Here is a 16,923-nt window from a genome sequence, read left to right on the forward strand (position 1 = left end):
AGAGAAACTACATCTTGTGAGACGATTTCGGCCAACCCCGGAAGCCAGCTCAGCTGTTCTGGCGATCAAATGCTCGCCATTTCCACTCGAATAAGCCGACTGGCTTATACGGCGTCGAGTAGGTGCTACAAATTGTGAGTTCAATTATTTATTTATTTTTTCACTTTTAATGTTTTTGGCAATTTGACAGTACCACATAAGATATGTTTTAATTGCTGATGCGTTTTAATAGATTTTTAAATGTGCCAGAAAATAACCCGTTATGTACACTGTTGATGTGATTCAATGCCCAATAGTGCGTAAACGTGTTCCTGTATAGTATTTCTCCAGCAATGGTCATATGGGGACATCAATGATGGTATTTTGAGAGGTAATCATTGAAGTCGGACATGAAGGCCTAGGTGGGAAACGCACGGTCCGCCACTGATATCCTATAATAGCAAAATATATGCTACATTTTTTATAAGTCAATCAGACCACCTTGTTTATTGTATAACAAAGTATTCAATGTGCTCTTTGTTTTTCTTGCACATTTAAGTTAAATTATATTGACCTGTGTTCTATCTGAACCGCCCATACGCGTGAGCAGAACTGAAAGGCTTAAATGTCCAGAGTGTGTGGATGTTGGAACGGTTTGAATCAGATATGGATAGTTTTGTATATTGCCCATTCATTTTCAATAGGGGGAAATTCCTGGTAATCCCGGGAATTACCCGGTAAACAGCTCGAATGTCCAGGGCGAGCGCAGTGTGTGGATATTTAGAAAGTTTCAAATCGGATGAGAAAAGTGGGATATGCAGTAGATTGTATAATGCCCATTCATAGTCAGTGAATAGAAACTTCCAGGAAACCTGGGAATTTTGGGAAAGGGAAAATATGTTTTGCATTCGATATATTGGATGGGTAGTGTGGGTGGATTGTTTAAAGGTCGGAATTGGGTTTAGAAATTATGCAAAATTTGATAATATAGGGCATTGTAGAACTTTGAATATGTCCATTCATTTGAATGGGAATTTCGGGAAAACCAGGAATTTTTGACAATATTGATACTAGCACAATTAATTTGTCCTAGATCAGTGGTAGAAAATCCGCGGCTCTAGGGCCGCATGCAGCTCGTCACCCTGGAGCTTTTTCAAAAATGTATGAAAATGAAAAAATGGGGGAAACGGGGGACATATATTTTTAGTTTTAATATGGTTTCTCTAGGAGGACACACGTGACACAAAACTTCCTAATTGTTAGAAAGTCCACTGTTTAATATGTTTGCGTTCATGCTTCACTAATGAGAGTACTTCGCGAGAGCGTTTTGTCCTACTGATTTCGGCGGTTCATGAACGCACCGTAGTTGTGTGGCCTTTGACGTAGCAGTTTGTTTACATGATGGGTGACCATTACATCGATCGCGAGCTACCAATCGATTGGTGAAGCTGTGTCATTCGATCGCAAGGAAGAGATAATAGAAAAGTAGACGTAAACATTACTGATCATCAATTTTTACTACGACGTTACTTGGTTGACATCGAGGATCTTGTGCAATGACGCTGGCTGCTGCGAGCTTAGTAAGAAGAAAAAAAACGATCGTTCGGAACGTGAGAAACACTTTATTTCAACAAACTCACTCTCCATACCGGCTGTCAAAACTGTAAAGACCGCCTGTTTTCACAATAAAAGTGCTAATCCATCCTGCCTGCCCTAACAAAATAAAAGTCTCAAACTATCGCATTAAGCTAGCAGCTAAGGAGTTAACTCCAATGTGTCTTATAAACGGTATAAAAATGAGTATGGACGATGGACAAATAAAAAGCTAAAAACAGCTACTTTCATGTGGTGTTGGAAAGAGAGGAGGACTTTTTCCCCTTCACAATGTAAATTCAAAGTTGTGGAGTTTCTCAGCAACTACTGCGAATCCTGTCTGATTCCAAGTAACGCAAGTCATCGGTATAAGGTGATACACCAGTGTGTGTGTGTGTGTGTGTGTGTGTGTGTGTGTGTGTGTGCAGTATAGGCTAAACGTTTGGACACACCTTCTCATTTCAATGTGTTTTCTTTATTTTCATGACTTTTTACATTGTAGATTGTCACTGAAGGTATCAAAACTATTACACCTGTGAAGTGAAAACCATTTCAGGTGTCTACCTCTTGAAGCTCATCAAGAGAATGCCAAGAGTGTGCAAAACAGTAATCAGAGCAAGGGGTGGCTATTTTGAAGAAACAAACAACAATGTAAATAGTCATGAAAATAAAGAAAACCCATTGAATGAGAAGGTGTGTCCAAACTTTTGGCCTGCACTATATATATATATATATATATATATATATATATATATATATATATATATATATATATGTATATGTGTATATAAACATATGTGTGTGTGTGTGTATATATATATATATATATATGTATATATATATATATATATATGAAAAAGTGTGGGCATCCCTGGTTTACATGTATAACTTTCTCCGATGCTGGCACAGAAAGACTGTTTTCCAATGTTGTAAAAACGTGTAGAATAAATACCACATTTCAACATTTCTGTCAACGAAGATTTGCGTCAGCCTGCGACACACTTTTCTTTCAGCATGGCGTGGTGTAAGTTGTAAGTAAGGTGGCTGTTGCAAACAAAACAAATACCTGTGCAGCAGATATTGTCAAACATGAACAACATTAAATCCAAATACCACACCCACCTCACAAATAAGAGTCTAATATCACTAATATAGACACTTATAAAATGCTTTGAATATTTTGCGGCTCTAACAGACTTTTAATTTGTATTTTTGGTCCAATGTGGCTCTTTGAACATTTTAGGTTGCCGACCCCTGACCTAAATGATATGAATGGGATGGTTTTGGAATTTTTAGGATCGGTTAAAAAATGTTGACATAGTTCGAATTGAAAATGGGTATTTTGGAATACCTGGATTTTCGGGAAAACCAGGAATTAATACGAAAAAAAGCAATGTTTTTGAAGGTGGAATGGTCAAAAACAGTTGAAAAATGTGGACTGTGAAAACTTTCCAGGAAGAGGTGAAAATAGTGCTTTGGATAACCGGGAATTCTGGGAAAACCTGGAATTTTTTTAACTTGGAAAATGATAGTTTTGATTTTTCAAGGTGAGTGGAGTGTGTGGATGGCAGAACGGTTTGAATCGGGTGACAAATGTGGGTTGTGCATGTTTGAAAATTGGCCCATTTATTTTCAATGGGCAAAATGTCCTGAAAAGCTGGGAATTATGGGTAATCCGGGATATTTTTAAAACATTTTTTGGCAGAGCTCAGAATTCCCGATCGCGCCGAACGTTTTGATACTTGAACGTTTCCGATCGGATGAAAACTGTGGACTGTAGAGCGTGCCAAACTTTTGCGGCAGAATAATAATAAACAGATATGTGTGAATGCCCAAGCATTCACACAACGATACATCATTTACATGATAATACTCTGACTTTTTAATTAGTTAATCGTAAAAAAGGAAACTAATTTGTTGTATTAAACCCGGCGCTGTCAAGAACACTGAAAAACAAAACATTGAAAGTAAGAAATAATGGGGTAGTGGGGCCCACACCGATATTCTTTTAGGGAGCCCAGAATTCCTCGCAACGGCCCTGACTGGGGTGTCCAAACGTTTTCCATCAAAGGCTGCATACAAAAGCCATCCATCCTTTTTCTACCGCTTGTCCCTCTCGGGGGCGTGGGTTCGCTGGAGCCTATCCCAGCTGCAGTCGGGCGGAAGGCGGGGTACACCCTGGACAAGTCGCCATCTCATCCCAGGGCCAACACAGATAGACAGACAACATTCACACTCACATTCACACACTAGGGCCAATTTAAAGTTGCCAATTAACCTATCCCCAGGTGCATGTCTTCGGAGGTGGGAGGAAGAAGGAGGGAACCCACACTTAATTTTTAATAGTGCAAAAATAGTTAAAAACAGTATATAGTTAAATACAAAGCTTTGTAGTATGAATTATTGGTATCAACCTTGCAACTTTTCCTCTTTACATTGGGCTTCTTGCTTTGTTTTCCCTATTTTGTTAGGAGTTATGTTGTTTTGTGAGTTTATTGCAACCCCAGCGTGATGGAAGTCAACACGCAATGCATTCTGGGACAGCTATCCAAAGGAAACATTTAAATAAAAAAAGACAACCCATTGACGGTTGTCGGTGCCAGGAAGGAAGTTACAGCAAGCTTGACGATACAGTCACGTTTTATGTTCAAAGGAATGTTTCAAAAGTCAAGTCTCCAGGTGCTGAGTATAATACGTATTTATTGAAAGGCGAGAACTGAGATGACCCTCTCCCATGGAGGCCACGTACAGATGACAGGCAAGTTGACGTCACAAAAACACGAAGATGCAACAAGTCAACAATTTGTTTGAAATCATTTAAGTGCTGTATTAAAACTCTTGGGAGTGAAGCAATGCACGTTGTTTAATTGAAGTGTACCAATGGAGTTGGAAAGAGGACTTGTGTGAATCACAATATTTGCTGGTCACTTCTTGTTACACTCAATTTAGCATTCCTCTCTCAATCATTTACATAGAACAAAATTCAGTGCCACTTAACGCAAGTCACACTCTGGGACCGAAAAAATCAAATAAATTACTACTTCATTTCAAATATTAACTTATAAATGGTAACAATTCACTTGAATGTTTGTAGTTTGGCGACTTCCAATCGGTAAGCTATTACCGATCTATTCGTTTTCCTCTGGCATCGTACTAAAATATTTCCAAACTGGCTCAAATACAGGAGGTCCTCGGTTCACAAGCGAGTCCCGTTGATGCGACGCGTTGCAAATCGATTATGTTGACGTCAGATGAAGTCACTATCACAACACAGAACATAAGAAGGAAATATAATATACAGTAATTAAAATATTAAATATAAGGATTAAATGAAACTGTAATAAAAAAAATTATATCACTATATTTCTTTAGGCGCAAATTCTTCTCACGTTGAAGGATACTATCTTTATCCTTGATGCTGGTTACGGCGGCTTGACCAGCCATGTGGCCCCTGCTGGTGTTTCTCCCCTTTAAATGCATTTTTGCGATATTTGATTTCACTTAAATGGTGTTGGTGGTTTTCCTTTTCTCCAGCAGGAGAATCTGCCTTACGCTGAAGTGAGAGCCATAAAGAAGGGCGAAAAGTTGGCGAGGGAGAACAGCTATATGCACAATTTCTCCACCTTATGAATGAAACGACTCCTCAAACCAAAACTGCTTGTGTCGAAACCATGTTTTTAAAGTAATTCATGGGAGTGTGTTGCCGCTACAAAACGTCGCAAACCAAGGACCACCTGTAATGTCATTTTTGTTCCGTATTCCTGCTTCCTAAAACCACTTTGGGAACAATGACGGAATCCCTGAGATATTTTCCGGGTCAGGAAGTGACTTTTCTTTCTAATTTCTGTGTCTACTTGAGTTGCATTCGTTCATTTGAAAATTGGGTGTCAAGAGTTTGTTGCGCTTGCATGTGTGGTCTTACAAAAGTAAAAGAAATGGTAATATTTCTTACGTTTACACCACGTTTTGTGCAGCTTTAGGCCAAGATGGTTGGATGATGGAGGCCAGCGGAGAGAACTCTAGTATCACAAGTGCTGATGTAAACAATGGGTATTAAATAGATGCAAAGTCCTGCTGGAATTCATTGTCTTAAGCAACACTAGTTCACGCAGTTCATTCAGGCGGCCGCACAGAAGGGATGGTCCATACATTAGTGGGTAAAAAGTGCTGATTCTCATACATTTTTTTCTTCCGACGTCCTGAGAGTTGAAGATCAAAAACAAATACCTCAGATCGCTTCCTTGGGAGGATTCCACGACAGGTAGGTGGTCAATACTACAACTACACTTTTTCCATTAAAAAAAAAAAAAAAAAAAGTCGACAGCCTGGGTCACTTTAGATGATGCTGCAAGTTTGGTGAGGCTAGCAGCAGGCGGACTAAATCCAGTCTGACCGAGCTGACGTCTTAGTGTGCGTTCACACTTGTCATTTTTGGTCCGGTTTAAATAAATAAGTACTTAAACAGGGTGTTGCTTGTTACAGTTTGGCAATGTTGTCAGAAATGCCATCTCCAAGTCCAATCAAGGCGTGACTTTTTTTTTTTTGCATATGTTTAACGGAGACCATTATTTGGTCTGCTGACAACAATCAATGCAAACCATAGCACACTAAAGTAACCACCATTGGACCTTTTTTTTTTTTTTTTTACATTTTCGTTCCGGACCAGAGCACTAGACTACAAGTGTGAACGCACCCTAACAAAGCAGAGCTCAACTGACTGTATTGTGCGGCCTTCAGCATCTTGATGTCAAAATGACTCTTTGTTGCAATGTGTGCATGCACTAGTCTGTCATAATGTGAGCAGTTAAGAAGTCTTTTCTATGTGTCAACATGGGCTGGGGAGGTCCCTATGTCGGCACGCGCGTGGTCTTGGGACAAGAAACAGTCATCCGAGTGGATGAAGTGCATGGAGTTCTGGTCATAGGTCAGCATGGCGTGCTGCTTGTCCTCGGCGCTGTAACAGAGGGACTGGGCGTGCACCTGCTGGATGTGCCTCTTGATGGTGCTTACCTTCAGCGTAGCCAACGTGGCTCCACACACCATGCAGATGAGCCCGTGTCTCTGGCAGTCGTAGTCCATCAGGAAGTCTGAGCGCCAGCGCGCCTGATAGTTCCGCCGCTGGTCCTTCCCTGGGTAGTGGCTGTGACGGGAGGTCGTGGCTTTGTCCTTTGCTGCGCTCTCATCATCATCATCCTCCGTCGTCGCTTGGCTGCATACTTTCATGTCAGGGGAGTCGTCCTCATTCGGGCTTCCTGTGGTATTTAGGACAGCGGCTTCACTTGAGCTCATTTCTGCAGATTGAGGAGGTAAAATAATGGTAGAGAGGGTGCTTTTGTGGTTATACAATCTTGCCAAAAAACATGAACAGGAAGCATAAGCTAATGTTTGTACTAAACACAAGTCCTTCCTGTCACTCAAGACCTTCAGTATATCAGTATGTGGAATTAAATTATGGAATGGATTAAGCAAAGAAATCAAACAATGTATTAATATGATCCAATTCAAGAAACTCTTCAAACGTAAAGTGTTTACAAAGCACAAAGAAGAAGAACCATGATAAACATTCTGAATTTATTTCATCCATCCATTCATTTTCTAAATACCGTATTTTTCGGACTATAAGTCGCAGTTTTTTTCATAATTTGGCCGGGCTCCAGTGCGATTTATAAATGTTTTTTTCCTTCTTTATTATGCATTTTCGGCAGGTGCGACTTATACTCCGGTGCGATTTATACTCCGAAAAATACGGTAATCTTACTCATCTCACCATATGAAATATAACTTACTTCACTAATTATTATTTATTCATTTTTATTGTTATTACTTATGGAGTATATTGTGAATAAATTGAGAACAGGAAGTGAAAAAAAGTTTTAGCAACCGCTATGTAAAGGAAAAGGGGTAGGATTATATAAACTCTGCTTCTTCCTACTCCTTTTCGAACATGTTGAATAGAGAAACTGGAAATTGTGATGTATCATGTTGTATGCATGCATGTTCCAAATAAACTCAAACTCAAGTCATTTATGTTGCCATCATCCAAAGGATGTGAATACGTATGTACATGTGATTTCTTAGTTTTATTTTTAATACATTTTAAAAAATCCCCCCAAATTGTTTTTTTTCACATTGTCATTATGGGGTGCTGTGTGTAGAATTTTAAGGACAAAAAATATTTGGAATAAGGCTGTAACATAACAAAATGTGGACAAAGTGAAGCACTGTATCATCTCTGTCATTCGTGATGTTTGCGGCGTGTTGAATGTTGATTTCTCCACTGAGCGTTTTACAAAGTTTAGCTTCACCTAAATGTCCTTTTTTACGCGGTGCCTTGCTTGGGAGATCTACAAAGTGCAAAGAATTACTCCTAAACGATGTTTTCCCTTGTCGGTGTACCTATAGCGGCAGAAGATTACATCTCATACGAGGCACACACTGCATTCATGCACCTATTCCAGCAAGTGTATTTTTCCACCGAGCACGCTGTAACTAGTTCTCGAGCAAAATCTGTTTAAGAGCCAAAGTTTTGTTTTGGAATAGTTTATGGCAGCATGGAATGTGGTAAACCGACGACTACGGATGATGTTTGATAAGAAATTATTGAGTTCGAGCCCATTATCGAATCCTCTTATCGAACCGATTCCTTATCGATTCTCTTATCAAATCCAGATAGGTTGTTGTATATGGAAAAAAACACAATATTTGGTTTAACAAAAGCTCACTTTTATTTTATAAGAAAAAAATTAAATTAAATAAATAAATAAATATTGACTGTTAACCCCTTAAAAAAAAAAATATATAGACTGTTGTTACCCAAAGTATATTAAGTGGGATTTTTCAGAAAAACAAATATATACAGTAACCCAAAAACAACCTGTCTCTTTGATCACTGTAGGTGTATAAAATAATAATATAGTGTTAAATAAAATCAGTCCCTTGGGCACAAAACTGAAAATAATACAGCTCTCCAAAAAGTGCACTTCTGCTGCTATTGGAACATACTAACTACACACACTATGACACTAAGAACACCACAGTCATCAATCAACAATTCTTCCCCCCTTACATGAGAGCGAAGCCTGGCAATAATTGCATATTGCCTGTTCTGCCCTCACTATACGTGTTGAGGTTATACAGCTTGGCAGACAGCTAACAAGCAATCCAAAGCAGATTAATTCATTTAGGCTCTTTATTGTTGTTGCTCTTGCTTTGTCTTTTCCTATCTTTACTTTTGTCTTGCACTGGACTGTTATTTTTTATTTTTTTAAACTGAAATACACACAATGACAAATGTATAAGCTATGTGATTCAATTAACATACTGAAATGTAATACACAATATGTAAATATTAGCTTCACACAAATATACAGTACTATCATCAAACAAATACTTCTGAGTGTTGAAACTATTTCGATGGTGGAAATATACGACTGGCAGACATTTTAAGTCCTCAAAACATCCATCGAAACAGTGCACAAAAAGCGTTTTTCAATAAACATCCTAGTATCAAACTTAACCACTTTCCACCTTAATATTGAGTTACATAAACAATTTAAACAGTTTACTTACAGACTTATCTTTTCCAAGGCTTGTAAGAGCTAACACAACTTGTCTACTTCTCAATTGTCTCAACCTGGAAGTGCCCAAACTAATGACGCGTAGTATTTTCATATCGCCACAAGGTGTCAGTAAGAGTCTACAATCAAATGGGCATACCATTGCAGGTCCCACAGGGCATTTCCTGTATGTGGGAAGGGATTCGTTCCCAGGGATTCGAAAAAAGAACCAACTCTTTTTCTTTACTATAGTGGCCTCGATAACGGGAACCGGTTCTCAAAAAGGGATTTGAGTCCATGGAATCAGTTCTTTTCTTATCGAACAACCGGGATAACCGATTTCAAACATCATCCCTACCGACGACACCTGAACTTTTAAGACTTTGACTGTGAAATACTCCAAAATGAAAGGCTGTGAAGGAGTGAGTGATGCTCTCACCGTCTTGTGCTGTGGTGTGGTCAGTAGAATAGTCTTTGGTCCAGGCTGCCGCCATTGCTTCTCTTTCTTGTCGACTTAGGCCGGTGGTTTCGGGATGACATTCCTGGATGTGCTGTCTGAAGCTGCTGACCTTGGTCTCATTCAGAACCTGAGAGCACACCATGCAGTAGGTCCCACGGCCCTGGGGCCCGTACGCTATTAGGTAGTCAAGGCGGAGCCGCCAGGGGTTGCCCCCGCGCAGACGACGCCTCCTGGGCTGGTGCAGGGGCTGCAGTCCCGCCGGAGTTTCCACCCCGCCATCTTCGCGGATGAGACAAGCATCTTGAGACAGTGAGCCGTCCACTTCCTGGCTCAAGTCAGAGTTGGTGTGATTGGACTCAAAGTTGTCGTCTTTGGTGTTTGCCTCAGATTTGATTGAGAGTTCACGCTCATCTGTTACAAAGAAAGGGAATAAACAAATTCTAAATAGTCAACAACTACAGTGTGACAAAGCATTACGGTACTTGTTCTGGGTTGATTAATGGCTCTGCGGAGCTCTTAGTTGGCCTATGGAATGTTAAGGCTGCACAGCTCAATCTGTTACCATAGCAACACTGAGCCACATAAACTTGGATGGATTTGTGCTGATGACATCAGCCTTTCAGCACAAAGAAACCAATATTTTAAATTAAAGAGGTTTTCTCACTGTGAGTCTGAGCCCAGGCCTGCAAGATGCAGTGCTTCTCCTCCGAGCTGTAGACCAGCGAGTCCGGGTGGGTGTCCAACACGTGACTCTTGATGATGTCCAGGTGAAGCGAGGGCAGCTGGGCTCCGCACACCATGCACAGCAGTCTACCAGGCTCTGCCTCATACTCCATCAGGAACTCTTGCCGGAACCAGGAGTGCAGCGAGGCGTTCAGGTACAGTTCCAGGGTGCGCGTGGAAGGCCCGGCTACGTCCTGCTCCATTTTCACCGCCTCGTTCTGAGTTTCTGCTGCTTCAAATTGAGGAGAGGGGCTGAGAGCGAGTTGCTGCTGCTGCTGCTGCTCAGAAGCTAGAGCATGTGCAGCCTCTGCAAAAAAAAAAACAGTAAGATGTGTAATTATTAGGCCTTTGCTGTGATACCACAAGAGGGCAGTACAGATGGATGTGGAAAAAGAAAAAAACATTCAAATTTCAGGTTTAACATGTAGAAAAAGTCCTAGTGAGTAAAGTGGTACACACCCGCAACATGATGGCTCGAGTCAAGCGAGTCGTCATCTCTCTGAGGCGAGGGTCCGTATGAGTTCTGACTTCCCCCGAGGTTCAGGTGGCTCTCCCACCCTGAGCGGATCACCTCCTTGTCGGCGGCGCTCCACAGCAGCGAGTCCGGGTGCTTCTGCCTGATGTGCCTCTTGATGGTGCTGAGCTTCAGGGTGGCCAGCGAGCTGCCGCACACCATGCAGATCATCCCGTGCCGCTCGGGGTCAAAGTCCATCAGGTACTCACTGCGCCAGTACTCGTGGTAGTAGCGGCGGTGGTCGCGTCCCGGTATGCGACTCATACCTGGCCTTGAGGCGCGCCGCACCCTGGCTTTGCGCCTTGAAGGCCGGGGGTTTGGGGAGAGGAGGAGCGGCTGGTTGGGATCTTCAGTGATGCTCCAGTAGCTGGTGCCTGCCTCTGACTCTTCGTCAGCGTGACCATTAGCAAAAGTGTCTTCCTCTGAGAGAGCCAAACAACAACACAGATCCACTTTTAATGTCCATCACCCATCCAAATCAGGTTTAAGATACAGTGTCAGAAATAGAGGTCCATTTCTGTTTGTCAAGGTCTACCGGTATTCATAAAACACAGGAGGACTAATTATTGGACTGCAATTTGTACCTTTTTAGGGGCAAAAAACTGCACTCCTAATGCTACATACAAGTGCTTTCCCATAGAAATGTACACCTAATAGTCAAGTCTATTTTATAACCCAATGTCTTGTCTTCTTGTCACTTAATGCTAAGCTAACTGGCCAGTTAGCTTGTGATTGATAAATTGTAGAGGAACCATCCATCTGAACCATCCATTTTCTACCGCTTGTCCCTTTTGGGGTTGCGGGGGGTGCTGGACCCTATCTCAGCTGCATTCGGGCGGAAGGCGGGGTACACCCTGAACAAGTCACCACCGCATAGAGCTAGCGGATCTTGAAAAGTGAACGTTTTATATTAGGAATGCTTGATTTGTTGGCATGAAAAGAACCACATTACCTCGAGGCAATCTGCTACGAATACGCTGGTTTGCCCGACAAGTGCTTGAGCCGATACCATGATGTCACGTGTAACAAAGTAAATGTGGTACTGTTTGACTTTACATGAATTGTTACCCTATAGTACTGACGGAATTTGGTCGATACCTATAAAAGTACCAAATTCGGTACCCACCCCTACTTGTGACATCTAAGGGCGTGAACCTGACAGATAACTATAACCTCATACCTTAATCCAAAAATATATATAACTGTGGAAATAATGAAATATTTAAATGCATGTTTAAAAAATCAACTAGATCCTCACCAGTTGTCCTTTGTAGATCTTTTATAGTCAATAATATAATTTCTAATTAATATAATCTTACGCCACACCCAGAGGCTCTCCCTGACACACTGATTCTCTACCTGTATTACAGTTCTTCCAATTGTTAAAATTGTTGTTTAAATAGTAATAACAGGCTAATACATATTTCACTAATCATCACTTTATGACTTTAACTGAGCTTTTCAGTCTCTCCAATTACATTGCTTGAAAAGTCTCACTACTCTGTGTAATATCGTCTTCATAAGACCTTTTAAACATCATATCTATTATAATGTCATATATGTTGACATATGGCCGAGTAAGATTAGGTGTTGTGTAATCGTTACACATGCTAAGATTACCCTTTTAAAAAACTAACAGCAAGTCTTGCTGCTGTTTCAAACTTTTTGTGGTGGTGGAATTTTACTGATTTTTAAAGTGACCGTGCCAAGATTAAACTTTACTCAAAAGACGTGGTTTCTAAATATGCATGAAAACTAACGGCAAGACGTTATAAACAAGTCATATCTATGGAGATTGTTTCATAGATCCCCTGTAGTGTCTCGTGTCAGAGCCGCAGACTGAAAACACGAGAGTCAATGATTTCAAAATCAAACATTTTACTCCTCCTCTGTATAATTTTTGAGTGAGACAAATGCGTCCGTCTCCAATATCGGAGGACACACATCTGCCTGATTCTTACACCTATGGAGACACCCATCCATCTATTCATTTGCTATAACACTTATTTTCATTCTGGTCACTGATGAGATTAAGCCTATCCCAGTTGATTGAGGATGAAAGGCAGTACCGACCCTGGAGTGTTTACACATGGTCGAAATTCTTGGTACACTTACGCCAAAGAAAGAAAAACCCACAAGAATCCCTCAAATGTTTGGAAAGTCACAAATGGATAAAACAGAAGAAGTTGACTAAAAATAACAAAATAAATCAGGCATTGCTTTTAAATTGTGGGCTGAGTGAACTTTTTCAAAAAACAAATGACAATTGCCTGACACCCTTTTTCTCTAAATATTTTTTCCAATCAATTACTGTACTCAAGTGCTTCCTGTATTTCTCAATAATCTAACTATCTCCTGCAACCGTTGTCAGGTTTGATGGATGCCTTCTGCAGACTGTACATTGCAGCTATTTCCACAATGTCCAATTAGATTTAAAACAGGCCAATTCAGAATATTTCAACCTTTGGCCCTTAGTCTTTCTTGGGTGTTCTTGGCTCTGTGATTGGCTCATTGTCCTGTTGAAGGACACATGACCTGCGACAAAGAAACAGCTTTCTGCAACACATTTTGCTCCAGAATTCTTTGGTAGTCTTGAGATGTCGCAACATCCTGTGTCGGAAGCACATAACCTCTATGTCACACGGGATGTTCTTAAGTCTGTATGCTTCATCTGTGTGTCTGCAAACATACAACCGATGTGATCTGCCAATAAACTTCAGGCTTGTCTCGCAGAAGTAATATTCAGTATATATTTTTAATTATTACTAGTTGTGATACTTTCTTTTTTTCACAGAATGGTACCAACAATTGTATTCACGTCTGTATTCACACTCATGCACTGTTTAGATCAGGGGTCTCAAACTCAATTTACCTGGGGGCAACTGGATGCAGAAACTGGGTGAGGCTGGGCCGCAAGAAAATATTTCTTAAAAAAATCTAACAAGCACTTTTTAATGAATTCACCTTCTTTGAATGGCTATCCCACCCTAGCAACATACTTGCCAACCCTCCCGATTTTTCCGGGAAACTCCCGAATTTCAGTGCCCCACCCGACGATCTCCCGGGGCAACCATTCCCCCGAATTTGTCCCGATTTTCACTCGGACAATAATATTAAGGGCGTGCCGTGATAGCACTGCCTTTAACATCCTCTACAACCTGTCGTCGCGTCCGCTGTGTCATCATACAAACAGCGTGCCGGCCCAGTCACAAATTGTATGAAGCTTCTGCAGACACACGTAAGTGACTGCAAGGCATACTTGATCAACAGCCATACATGTCACACTGAGGGTGGCCGTATAAACAACTTTATCACTGTTACAAATATGTGCCACACTGTGAACCCACACCAAACAAGAATGACAAACACATTTCGGGAGAACATCCGCACCATAACACAACATAAACACAACAGAACAAATACCCAGAATCCCATGCAGCCCTAACTCTTTCGGACTGCAATATACACCCCCGCTACCACCAAACCCCCCCCCACCATCCCCAACCCTGCCCACCTCAACCGACGCACAGGGGGGGTAGCGGGGGTGTATATTGCAGCCCGGAAGAGTTAGGGCTGCATGGGTTTCTGGGTATTTGTTCTGTTGTGTTTATGTTGTGTTACGGTGCGGATGTTCTCCCGAAATGTGTTTGTCATTCTTGTTTAGTGTGGGTTCACAGTGTGGCGCATATTTGTAACAGTGTTAAACTTGTTTATACGACCACCCTCAGTGTGACCTGTGTGACTGTTGATCAAGTATGTCTTGCAGTCACTTACGTGTGTGTACAGAAGCCAAATGCAACATGTGACTGGGCTGACACGCTGTTTTTACAGGTTGTAGAGGGCGCTAAAGGCAGTGACATCACGGCACGCCCTTAATATTGTTGTTTGGGTGAAGACATTCGAGAGAATGGTTGCCCTGAAATTCGGGAGTCTCCCGGAAAAATCGGGAGGGTTGGCAAGTATGACGCTGTCAAGTGCCATTCGTATAAAACTCACGGCCCGCACTAACATTAAATTTTCATATTATTATTTATTTATTTATATTACGGCGCGGGCCGCAAAATAATGTCTCGCGGGCCGCGTGTCTGAGACCCCTGGTTTAGATGTCCAATTAGCCTAACATGCATGTAAGGTAGTACCATGAGAGAACCCTTGCAAAAAACATGCAAACTAAACAAATTAAAATCCCGATCTCCTGACTAAAAAAGCAGACCTGTAAACCACTACAACCATAGTTATACTATAGGGCAGGGGTCCCCAACCTTTTTTGCACCATGGACCGGTTTAATGTAGGCATTATTTTCACGGACCGGCTTTCCACTTGTGCCAGAGAAATACAGCAAAAATAAGTGCATGAAAAATACAACTCACTATAACGCTTGTTTCTTTGCAATGAGATCCCCAGCAGGTTGATGGTAAACTGCAGTAAGAAAACAGCCTTTGGCTACAATTTGTCACATTTCTATTTTTATATGTACATTAAAGTGCATCGTATCATGTCACAACGTTATAACAAATGGCAACTTCCTATGAGGAGTTTTATTGTACATCTATAAACAAGCTTATTGGTGTGTCTAGTGGGACAGGTGTAAGTTAGTTGTAGAAAATGCAGTCGTTTATAAATTATTTAATGTTTCTGTGCGGCCCGGTAGCAAATGCGTCACAGACCGGTACCGGTCCCTGGACCGGAGGTTGATGACCACTGCTATAGGGGATCGGAGGGTGCTAGAACAAATCAACATTTTTACCAAAAAAAAAACGGATTGTGGCCCAATGTGATTTTTTGGGGGCCCTGAATTCCCGGCGGCGCCCCCTGTATCACGTTACTGCTGAAAAAACTCGTACGCACTGTCAACTTTGCGTGGTAATCTGTAAACATTGAGTTTATATTAAGAAGCTCATAATATCATTGCCATGTTTAATTCCTTGCATATGCTCTATGAGGTCTTTGAAGTCTTTAATAATGGTTTATCGTTAGGAGTGGTAGTTCCACCATCCTCCGCTAGAGGGCGCCCGTGTACGTGCCATGGCGCCGTTGAGCCTTTGTTTACAGGAGCCACACAGAGGGGCCAAGCCGATCTAGCGTATTGTCCCCGACGACAATCCGACGACAATGGCCGTCCATTTGACAGTACCACGCAACAACACAAAGTGTGAAATGTACCATTACCTCCCAAGTCACTGTGTACGTGGGTCGTTTCTTCCTCCTCCCCGCTGATTATTATTAATGAGAGCAGCTTAGCCTGTTCGCCACGGCGGAGGTCCACGGGCTCGCTGTCCCCGGGCGCCGTGTCTTCCATCACCGGCCCGGCCGCGGTTTGACGCCTGGGCCGCTCGCCGTCCTCCTCGTCGGAGTGGGACATGTCACTCGCACACGGACGTGTTGGCGACACGCATCTGGCATCGCACAGCAGCACTAACGATGTGTGTGTAGTACGACGTGCGTGTAGGGCATCCAAGTTAACTTTTCACCAATTCACACCAACAACATGGATCCCGAAAAACACAAACGAGCCGTTAAAAAACGTCCTGTTTCGTGTCCAAAAAACCCCCCCGCCTGGGCCTCCAGTCATGTATTTTAAGGCTCTTGCTTGTCTTCGGGGTGGGGAGCCGGACTAGGGGCCCCTGGGGCTCCTTAAGGGGCTCCTGGGTAAATTTAAAGAGACAGTAGCGTCGCCGACGAGAAGCCCACGCCGCCCAGTGGGGCAGCAGGCAGCTAATGCAGATTAATCCGTTGGTTCCAGTAATGCTCTTGTCACAAGAACCACGACATTTGGTTCTGTTCAAACGCAAGCATCAATGCTATGTGTTAGCATCGTTGCATGGCGTTTGTTTTAGTACTGTGTAGTAAACATGTTGTGACTTCAAAGACCATTTCTGCTCCTTCAACAATATCACTTCTTATATGTGATTATAAGTCAGTGTTTTTCAACCTTTTCTGAGCCAAGGCACATTTTATTCATAGAAAAAATCCGGAGGCTCACCACCAGCAGAAAACATAAAAAAATTAAACTCAGCAGCCGTTATTGACAGTAAAAAGTTGTTCTTGCAGTCGTTGGATATGAATTTGAACCATAACCAAGCATTCATCACTATAG

General features: G+C 41.9%; 1 protein-coding gene across 2 annotated transcripts; it reads right to left on the reverse strand.

The window, feature by feature from the left end:
- Positions 1–4,091: 4,091 nt before the first annotated feature.
- zfta (zinc finger translocation associated) lies at positions 4,092–16,599 on the reverse strand. 2 transcript variants are annotated; one of them, XM_061959350.2, is made up of 5 exons: positions 15,996–16,599; positions 10,771–11,247; positions 10,253–10,618; positions 9,568–9,999; positions 4,092–6,824 (listed from the first exon to the last, which is right to left on the reverse strand). In XM_061959350.2, exons 1-5 carry the CDS (start codon positions 16,186–16,188, stop codon positions 6,391–6,393), a joined length of 1,902 nt encoding a protein of 633 aa, XP_061815334.1. In that variant the 5' UTR covers positions 16,189–16,599; the 3' UTR covers positions 4,092–6,390. The 2 variants fall into 2 exon arrangements, with proteins under 2 accessions (XP_061815334.1, XP_061815333.1); XM_061959349.2 differs by having other exon boundaries at positions 4,094–6,863; positions 15,996–16,596.
- Positions 16,600–16,923: the final 324 nt, after the last annotated feature.

Source organism: Nerophis lumbriciformis, linkage group LG05 (genome assembly GCF_033978685.3).
Source record: "Nerophis lumbriciformis linkage group LG05, RoL_Nlum_v2.1, whole genome shotgun sequence".
NCBI lineage: Eukaryota > Metazoa > Chordata > Actinopteri > Syngnathiformes > Syngnathidae > Nerophis > Nerophis lumbriciformis.